Source organism: Clinocottus analis, unplaced genomic scaffold (genome assembly GCF_023055335.1).
Source record: "Clinocottus analis isolate CAN_PGR_092001 unplaced genomic scaffold, fCliAna1.0.p SCAF_4, whole genome shotgun sequence".
Lineage (NCBI taxonomy): Eukaryota > Metazoa > Chordata > Actinopteri > Perciformes > Cottidae > Clinocottus > Clinocottus analis.
In genome coordinates, this window is record NW_027176153.1 from 17,529,150 (window position 1) to 17,539,473 (window position 10,324).

A 10,324-nucleotide genomic window follows, 5' to 3' on the forward strand; every position below is an offset into this window, starting at 1 on the left:
AAGCTTAACTGCTTTAGCTTTTTTTTTTTCTTTTCATTTAACAAAGTGACATGACTGCAAAGTCAGTACATCAATATGTCCAAATGTGTTTAAATCATCGCGGTGCATTCGCATTCATACTTAGTAAAATGTTTTGAAATTGCTTCACTTTTTCAGAAAATGCAAAACTGTTCAAAATGGACCACAGACATTTTAATAATAATAGTCAATATTTATTTAAAATGTATATTTTGTAATGATTTCAAAATACACTTGAAACATGGACAAACACACCAATTGATGATTCTAAAAGTGCAGTGGTGATTGAGCAAAGTTAAAAACAGTCAATGAAATGACAGACTGAAAATAATTTAAAGCAAAATATCAATTTTTAAAAAAAGAAGAAAAATCAAGTCTATATAATTTATGTGGCTTCAACTAGAGACAAAGTCATTTTGAAGTCAAGATGCATTTGTGCAGTCCAATGAGGTAGCTGTAGACTCTAAATATGAATCAGCTCCTTGTCATTTAGGGTCTTTGGTCAAGTTCATGAAGCTGACATTGAAAACTCTCTATTGGAATGCTTTTATTGGTTTGTGAATAATGAGAAATGGGCCAATAAGCCCTTTTTCAAGAGTTGTACTAACAATGTAAGGTCTTGAAACCTTAATCCAAAATGAATCGGGATGGAAGATTGTCCTCATTTCCCTCACAGGTCGCTCCTCCACTCGGGGTCCAGATGCTGCTGAACAGCGCTCTCTGCAGTCTCCACTGCAAAGAAAAGATTCACAAAGTAGACAATTTTAACATCTATTGGGAAAATGTTCATGTTGAGGGGTGACGCCAATGAAAACAAAGACGTGTCTGTCACCTTGGATATCAATGGAGATGTAGAGGTCCGCTAGTCTCTCCACCACGTCCACATCCTCCTCTACCTGTTCATAACCGTCGTAGCCTCCTTCATCGTGACAGTACTGGATGAATCTGCAGGCGAGTGTGGAGGGAGACAATAATGTATTACAGTTGGACATTTAAAACGTAATGTTAATAATATGCTGACAGCAGAATTCGGAAGCAGTCAGGTGACACACACCGAGCCCAGGTAGGATCCGTGTTCAGCACTCTGGGGTTTCCCACCACGATCAGCAGGGCTTTAGCTCGAGTCACTGCCACGTTGAATCTCTGGAAAAGAAAAGAGTGTGTCAGAATGATGTGTTGTGCGTACACACACCGCATGTGTGCATGCGTTTGCTTCGCATACCTTCTTGTTCTTGACAAAGCCGAGGTTGAACTGTGCGTCTATCTCCACGTATTTGGGGCTGCTCCGAACTGTAGACACCAGGATCACCCTCCTCTCCTGACCTTGGAACTCCTCCACCGAGCCAACCTGACACACGCGTGTGGAAACACACTCGAGACACTTCCTCTGCTGTGTGTTTGACATTACATAAGTGTGAAATATGTAGTTACCTTTAGGCTGTTCATGTCCCGAAAATTAAAGCCTTTCTCCACTTCTTTCAAGGCCTTGCGGATTTTCTGCACCTACGTGACACGGGCGGGTTAATAAAATACATTGTTGTACTCTGTTAGTGCGTCGCATCATTTCAGACCTGTTTTCTGTAGGGAGCGATGATGCCGATGTCTTTGGGTGAGATTCTACCCAGGCCCTTCTTGCCATCTGTCTGCAGCAGTTTCTTCACATAGTCCATGAGCACCTCCACCTCCGCTACGTTGAAGAATGAAGGACTGCTGGCCTCACGGTCGTCAACACCGGTCACGCCTTTGAAGATCACTGGGAAGTCCTGAGAGGGATGTGAGATTAAGTATGAATTCTGTGTCATTCACAATGAACACAGGATATATTTTTTATTTTGGTAGTAATATTTTTATTAAGATATTCTGTAAATCCATTATATCAAATACAATTTTATATGTATTTTCTTTCCATGACAATCCCCTATCAGTTTGATAATGAAAACAATAGTTCATTAGTCTGCTAATTATTTTCTTAGAACCCAATTTGTCATCTTGAAACACCTTGTTTTGTCCAACTGACTTCCAACGTACTTGCAAATCTGACAAAATACAGATAGAAATGTGCACGTTGGAGAGGATGGCACTAGCTAATGCTTACCTATTGGCTAAAGAAAAATGGTAAAATGCTATAAAATGATTAAAAGCTGGTAATTAATTTTCTGTCAATCAACTAATTAAGTGTTTTTCAGCCTTCTTTGAGCCGCGACACATTTTTCTCCAATAAAAAATCCCACGGCACACCAACAACGAAAAATGTTACAAACTTTTACATTGTAGCATAATACAACATATATATATATATATATATATATATATATATATATATATATATATATATATATATATATATATGGTAGGTAATTATTGCGCTACCTACTGGCATGCAAGAGTATTTCATTACTATGTCAGCCCCTATATTGCAGGCTCAGACGCTCAACAATGGAAAATGATTTGCAGCAACTAAATATTATTTTTTGGGACCAATTCAATTAAATTGAACATTTTCCCACGGCACACCTGACAATCTCTCACAGCACTCTGGTGTGCCGCGGCACAGTGGTTGAAAATCACTGATAGTTTCACCTCTAGAATGAGACTCAAACCTCATATTATGTCACACATTGGATATTATATATTTTTGATTTCTAGACGTCATGTTTGCACATGGTCTGTAGAGTATGAGTGTGCTAACAGAAAATCAAAAGCACTACCTGCTTCTTGAGGTATTCCCATCTGCAGTAGGAGTTGCGCATCATTTCATCTGCGCAACACAGCAGCTCTTCATCGTAGAAGAGCTCGTTGGGAACCTTCAGAATGGCCGGATGGGACCTGAACGGGACAAACAAAATCCAATCAAACTCAAGCGCTCTCTGTCAAGGAGTGCCCATGACGATCTCGAGCACCGAACCTGTAGTTGCGCAGCAGTTTGGTGACGTAGCGATTGTTGAAGACGCCCTCGTCTTGCCCGTACAGAGAGAAATCCTTCATCAGGCGCTCCAAGAGGGACACTCCTGCAGATAGAAGAGTCTTTAACTCCAGAATTACACACAAGTAGAGCACGTCAACGTTAAAAAAACGGTCTTGCAGAACTTCTCATTTATTCAAACTGCAGTGTTATTAACAAGACAGTGTCTATGTGTGTGTCTGTACTTACCCATGCCGTACTTCAGCGCAAAAGGGGATCTGAGAATGGGTCCGAGCTGCTTGGGGTCTCCGGCCAGAACCACCTGACCAGACTCTGCATCCAGCAGCCCTTTGTTTTGTAGAGAAGGTTCAAAACAAGTACAATCAACAGTGGTGGAAATTATGCTGCAACACAGTGGGTCACAACAGGTACACAAAATATATTTTGTGTTATAGAAAAGTCTTTTTTTACCTGCCAAGGGGACTAAACATTCAGTCTCCACAGCGTGTCCTGCCTCGTCCACAAACACATGAGTGAAGTGACCATCAGGAATGTCTCCTGTGACCAGCCTGCAGAGATCAGATGAAAACATATGTGGTAGAAAACTCTTCCCCGACAGAAGATCACATGTGCTTAGATGACAGAGAATATGAACCGAATGTAAATATTGCAATGTGCCAAAGTGAAACAGAATCTTTTTTAATGGTGTCATGCAAGTGAGCAAACTGCCCCGTCAAGTCATTCACTACCTTGAAGCGGTTATCAGGGTGGTGACCATGATCCTATACTCCATCAGCTGCTCTTTAACGGGAAAAACGTAACACTCCCCTACCAGGTTAGAGCATGCCTGTGAAGGTACCACAAACCTTAATGACGCTACAAAACCTTCGCAACCGTATCAAAACACAAAGCAGCAGGAAGTGTGGCAGCAATGCTGTGTCTATATTCACGGCTATGCATCATAAAGCCCACCAGCAAGTAAATTAGCAAACTGTGACCAATTGAATGAGAGTGAATGAATGTCAGTTACTTTCAGCGTCACATGGAAAGCAAGGAGCATGCGTCGAATGCATTGACACAGACCTTTAGTTCCTCGGGGACGAAATCTGTGGGCCGGCTGCTGGCGTACAAGCGGAATACGTGGTGCTTGTCCACGTTCTCCAGGATCTTCTGGCAGAGCAGATCGGCAGCGCTGTTGGAGGGAGCGCAGGCCAGGATGTGGCAGGAGGCCTCCTTCTTCTCTATCTGCTTGATGGCCTCCACTAGAGTCACAGTTTTGCCTGAACAGACAAGATGGACGCTCAATTGCTAAACAGTTTGATTCCACTGAAAACATTATTATGCTGGTACCCGCTGTACCTGTTCCAGGTGGGCCAAACACCAGATATGGGGCAGGCTTGGATGAGCCAGCGACAATGTGTCGTACAGCCTGATACTGCTCTGGGTTTCTTTCCAGCTTTGAGTCAAACAGCCTATTGACAGAAAGATACAGAAGTATGATGTTAGAGAAGAGTAACAGCTAGAGAGAGAGTCAGCAGACATGTCTAAATGCACAGTGAATCGCATCCTCTGATCAGGTAACACAATGAATCTGGATTTGGGCCAGCACCGTGTTTATCTCATAATATGACTGTGATGGAGGTCTTTAAAATGTCCCAATTAGTATGATATTTAATGCGGCATAGCAGCATTAAATATCAAATAATCAACTTGGAATTGAGCAGCGTTAATCACGACGGGGATCTTAATCTGTCCATCCATTTGAAGCTCTAGTTAAGGTCCTACACCTGTCTCCTGATTGTCATTGAAAAAATGTATTTCAAAAAATAGCATTTTGATGCAGTTCAAAGCCTGCAACCGGTTTCTTTCTTGTGCATGTGGGTGATCGTACACGTGAGTCGTGGCATAGAATTTGGTTGTAATGTTTCTCGTGTGATCACATTGCAGCACAGTCTCTAACATTATTAATTAATAGGCAGAGGAAGGGATACTACAGATACCTGTGCTGCAAAATAGCCAGCTAACACGTTGCACCAGGATATACAGCCTACATGCTAGCGTGCCTAACCTGAGCTCAGGAGGCTCAGCTTGCTGAGAGGAGTCGGCAGGTGCAGCCGGGAACAACACCTGTCCCAGTTTGAATGTAGCGGCCAGCTCTGCTGCTCGGTGCTGAACGCGCAACGGCAGGCGGTTGATGGTGAACTCAACATTGAACTTCATGCCATCTACAAAGCGATCCAGCAACCTGCCAACAGATTCAGACAAGATGCATATAATATAACAGTGAGGCCAAACAAAAAAACAAAAAAAGGTCAATTGGAAACGTGGATACAATGGTACAAAAGATCATGCAACTATAAAGAAAGATAATGCCAGAAAGGCGTCAACCGATTGTATGTCATCATAATATCTTGATCTTACGTTGACCCAAAGCCGAGTCTGACGTTCTCCAGCAGCACACTGTGGACGTAGCCTTTGTACTTCACCGCTGGTTCTCCTGCAGGATACACCAGCAGCGAATCCCCTCGTAGCACCGACGGGCGATTCTCAGAAACACCAGGTACCTGGTAGGTGACCAGAAATATATGACGGTAAATATGTTGCTATATATATATATATATATATATATATATATATATATATATATATATATATATATATATATATATATATATATATTCTTTTCTTTTATTATAATGCATTACAACCGGAATGCATGATTACACTTTAGCCAGTATACGGGCCGTGTAGAAAATTATATGTTAAACCTGTACAACTGTCTGTTTATGTCAGAATTCAACCGACGAGCATCCCTTAAAATGTACCAATGTAAAGTAGACCAGAGCCAGTAGTATGAATACAACTTAGTCATCACTAATGCTTGCTTTACAGTCCAATGTGTTCAGGATCTGTTTTATTCAGTCCTCCTCTTCATGCAATATAGATACTGTTTAGCGAGCTAGCTAGAGCTAGAGAGCTAATCTTCAACAAATCATTAGGAGAGGGAAGTGAATGAATGAGAGATGATGTCAGTACAGTAAAAGAATGAGGAAGAGCACATGATAACCTTCAGAATGAGAAGTTTCTTGTTGGACTGGTCTCTCCGCATGATGGCGTAGTCTTCTTCTTCACTGTTGGGGATGTTGTATCGCTTGATGTCCACCTTCATCTGAAGCTCCTCCAGATACAGCAGCAGTTGAAACTTCTCTGTGTAGTTCTCCCAGCTCAGGGGACTTTCCAGCACAGCCCTTCTGAACAAAGGGAAAGAAACAATACATAATGTATGGCAGTGTATATGTTATACAGCAAGGTGGGCTGTTTGTATTATGTCAGGAGGGGAAACCAGGTTTTACATCCAGAGTTTTAAACAACAAAAGCACATTGTGTCTCGCGTAAACCTAGACCACAATCTTGACCTTTCCAGTATCTAAACATAACCATAAACAGCGGTAGTCACTACAAGTGGATATTATAGTGCAAGATTTGGTATTTTGGTGGAAAACAAAACAAAAAAATTGGCAATTAACATTTTACCGATGGGGCATCGACATTTCTGCAACTTGCCAGATATGATAATAAACAACAGTTCATAATTATGTTAACATGTTGCAGGTTGTTGTATGCAAACATATTTTCTGCCGGCTGCACTGTGATCTATAAAACACATTAACATCCAATGTAAAACACATCAAACAAACACCTCACAACATGGAAAACTTGACTGAATTTACCTTTTATCACAGATGTAAGTAGACTGCTTCAGGGACTGGACGAGCTCGGGCATGTATTCTGGTATTTTGTACTGTTTTAGCTCGATCACATTTTTTAGCTGCATCACGGACATCCTGGCAAGAGGAGACAGCATTATAAAGTTTGGATACATCACTAGGAGACTTACAGCATTTCATGTTTTAACATTTGCTGTATGTATTTTGTGTCGAGTGACCGCTCATACCCTTCAGGTTTCTGTCCATCCACAATCGTGTAAGAGGCCTCAGGGGTCCAGGCAGGGAGGGAGCGGGGCTTGTAGGGGGCTACAGGTGCCAGCTCCAGTCCCAGGGCAGAAATGCAATGAGCCTCAATGAAGCGCAAAATGTGGAACGCAGCGGTGGAGGGCTGCAGGTCCGGTTTGAATTCAAAGGCCAATGTAGCTGGATAGAAACCAACCGAACTGCAGCGGAAGTTGACCTGGACTTCATATGTGTCACCTGAGAACAAGGCACAACGAGTAATAACGTTTAGTATAGTCATAGTACTTTATTGAGTCAGCCGAGCAAAAGACAGCGTCATAAATTCAAATGTAAAATGCAGGATAACCGCCGCTCCACCGGGCTCATTTTTCGCTAAGGTGCTGGAAGTACCAAAGGGTTCAAACTAATCAAAGAGATATCCTCATACCTATTTCTTTTTTAATATCTAAATGTGAACTTGTAAAACGTGACGCTTGCTTGTGATGCTTGCATTACCTGGTTGTAAACACAGAGGGTTTTTCTTGGTCACGTTGTGCTCATCCTTCAGCATGAAAGCCCTGAGCCAGTGCAGTGGGGTGTAGTAGGTGAAATACACAGGTTCTGTCCCAGTGTTCTTCACGTTCAGGTTCACCACACACTGTTTAACCTTTTAAAAAGAGGCTCGGTGTTTAAAAGGTGAAAAAGGAACAGACTTATACAGCGGAGCTTCACATTGGTCAGCTTTCTGCAGATGATCATCAGAGAACAGCAGTGATGACATAAGTACCTCACATGAGCCATCAACGCGCAAGCAGAGTTTCCCGTTCTCAAACTGATGGTCGGAGTCAATGCAGACGCCTTGTTTGTCAGAGGTTAGCTTAACCCTACGGGGCAAACAAAGCGGTTATGACACATTGTATTGAAGGTGTCAGATATATTGTTGTTTTATTGTTGCATAGAGAAATAATCCAGAGAACATAGTCAATGCAGAGACGGTGACAGAAGTTAATGACCGCAAGCTAATCGATGGGAAGCTGTTTAACTTTGTGGTCTGCTGTTATTAGCCTGCTAGCCTTTTCTAGACTTGGGCCTCTTGTTGTGGCCTGGCCTCCAAAAAAAACAAACACTTTGTTTGTTGATTGCAGTGTAAAAAAACAAATACTGAAACTCTCATGTTGTATTCCTGTTACCTGTCTATCTTCAGTCTGTTCATCAGAAGGCTTGCCAGTTTCCTCCGGGCTCGAACTCCCGTGTCTGCCTGATCTGCGGAGGTGTAGGCCTGTACCGTGCTGGGACTGGTGGCTCCACTCTGCACTGGTTCTGGCTGACGGCCCCTTGGTGAATGCCACTGGTCCATAAAAAGAGAGGTGACCTGTGCAGAGGATCACTTCATGTCAATTGTGTCTTCAAATGTCAAAATTCCTAAAAAAAATCAAGTAACTGAGTTTTCTCTGTTGTAATACTGTCTTAACAGCAGCAGATGTAATTGTATAATGGCCTGCTTTTAAAGGAACCTAATCTGCAAATAAAAATAATCTATAGAAATGCATATAAGTATAACAAGCAAGCTTTGTCTTCAGACATTGAAAAAGTGTTGTTTTTTTTAAACTCTTAAGTTCTGTTTCTGAGAAAGTGACACACCTCATGTAACAGTGATTTTGAAATCATCATGGCTTATCAGGCAACATCTTTGCTTAAGAATTGGCACATTGCTGTTGTCAGTTAAACACATTAAAGCTCTAAAAACGTGGCTTTAAATTTCATATACTTCCATAATATTAAATAATGAATGAATAATAACTGATCCACGAGAGGAATCTTGCTTGAGAACCAATATTTTAAAAAAAGAAAGATGAAAATCATTACATTGTAGCAGTGATCTGTGGTGCAAAGTGACATCACTGGAGCATGTGACCTCATAGTTATTTATTGCGTGCTCAGATGTGTAATGAACTTTGACACGTCATCAAGCAATTCAACTTCAATTAAATGTGTAAATTACATTTCTAAATAAAGAGATATTCGAGCAAATTATATCGAACAGTAAATACTCGGCAAAAGTTTCAATAACTATATTGAAATACTTCATACTGTGTGTACAGCGTGTACTAACTAAACAAACAATGTTGCATCAAACCCTAAGCATGAGCCAGAAAGTACAGATGAAGATAAGCTTTGTATTTACACTTTATCCGGTGATCACAGTGCTGTTGACCAATGCCACCATCAGGCTTTAGTGACTGCGCCCGATGAAATAAATATGATTATCTTCTATTTCAAAAGCTGTTGAATGCAGATAACGGTGCAGACATCTGAAACAGGTCCGAGTGCCTCAAACATAACGCGGAAATACAAACCGCGGAGTTGAAGCGAATCTTTTGCCCTCGTCGACATATTTTGTTGGACACCTTCAAGGCATAGAGCACTGAACCGAAGTTTGGATCTTTGGTCCCTGGATTCCTAAAAATGGACACAAAAACATTGAATTGCAGAACATTGACATGAGTGTCAACCATACAAACAAGTCTGCGTGATGAACTCACCTGCTCCTGAACTCTGAGTTGTAAATGTCTCTCAGTTCAATCCTGTCTGTGATGGATGCTCGCTCGCTCTCCTGCAGGAACTCAAAGAACTCCACTCCAATTTGGCAGCGCACAGACAATCTCATGTTAACCATGATTAAAGATGGATATGACAATGCTGTTGAAGCAAGGAAACCAGTACGGATACAGTGAATCGCTCATCAAGCCACAGCTTTTATTGGAGTCTCGCAGGAAATATTGAAGACTGCGGTTCCATTTTAATCCCTGGGCAGTCCACGGGGGCGGTGTTTCTCTTTCTCTCCTGTTACGGAGCTGCAATACTGAAGCCGCCCAGCTCGGAGACATAAAACAGGCGCACCCAGACAGCGGTCAGCGCAGAGAAACGAAACTTAACGCTCGCCCAGTAAAACCGAGAGGAGGAAAGCGAAACCTCTTAGATAACAATTGTAAAAGAAGATTATAATTAGATAATTAGAACGAAAATATACTTTTATAAATGTGAGGCGTGTCAAGATGAACACAAACAGCACAGGGCATTGTCACATTGTTACACTTGGAGAGTGTGCAGCATCAACATATCTCTATTGTTTAGCATTCATAACTGATTCATCCTTTAAAACGTAGATGACACATTATGACGTCTTGTGACACGAGCATGTGTCACATGAATGTTGATCAACTGAGCACTAAATGAGCCTTACAATGGACCTGTATTTGTACAGCACGCATCTTATTACCACAATACCTGTAACTAGCACACCTAGTTTCAGCCATTCATTATATGGTTACACCTGTGCTTTTCCTGCTGTGAAATGAAATAGCCATTGGTTGTGAAAAAAATCCTTAGTGGCTATTTAAAGAAAAAAAAAATTAGAACTCGCTGTACCTTCCTGCAGTTTGCAAGCTGGTGA

The 10,324-nt window shown here is 41.6% G+C and overlaps 1 protein-coding gene across 1 annotated transcript; it reads right to left on the reverse strand.

Annotated features, from left to right (window-relative positions):
- Window positions 1-279: 279 nt before the first annotated feature.
- LOC137801127 (putative helicase mov-10-B.2) lies at window positions 280-9,578 on the reverse strand. The gene is made up of 23 exons (XM_068598549.1): window positions 9,414-9,578; window positions 9,228-9,330; window positions 8,061-8,242; window positions 7,658-7,754; window positions 7,387-7,537; window positions 6,876-7,128; window positions 6,652-6,765; window positions 5,988-6,171; window positions 5,342-5,484; window positions 4,989-5,165; window positions 4,280-4,392; window positions 4,004-4,200; window positions 3,670-3,767; window positions 3,392-3,489; window positions 3,170-3,268; window positions 2,924-3,026; window positions 2,727-2,844; window positions 1,590-1,781; window positions 1,450-1,521; window positions 1,241-1,366; window positions 1,073-1,161; window positions 851-963; window positions 280-750 (listed from the first exon to the last, which is right to left on the reverse strand). Exons 1-23 carry the CDS (start codon window positions 9,545-9,547, stop codon window positions 689-691), a joined length of 3,018 nt encoding a protein of 1,005 aa, XP_068454650.1. The 5' UTR covers window positions 9,548-9,578; the 3' UTR covers window positions 280-688.
- Window positions 9,579-10,324: the final 746 nt, after the last annotated feature.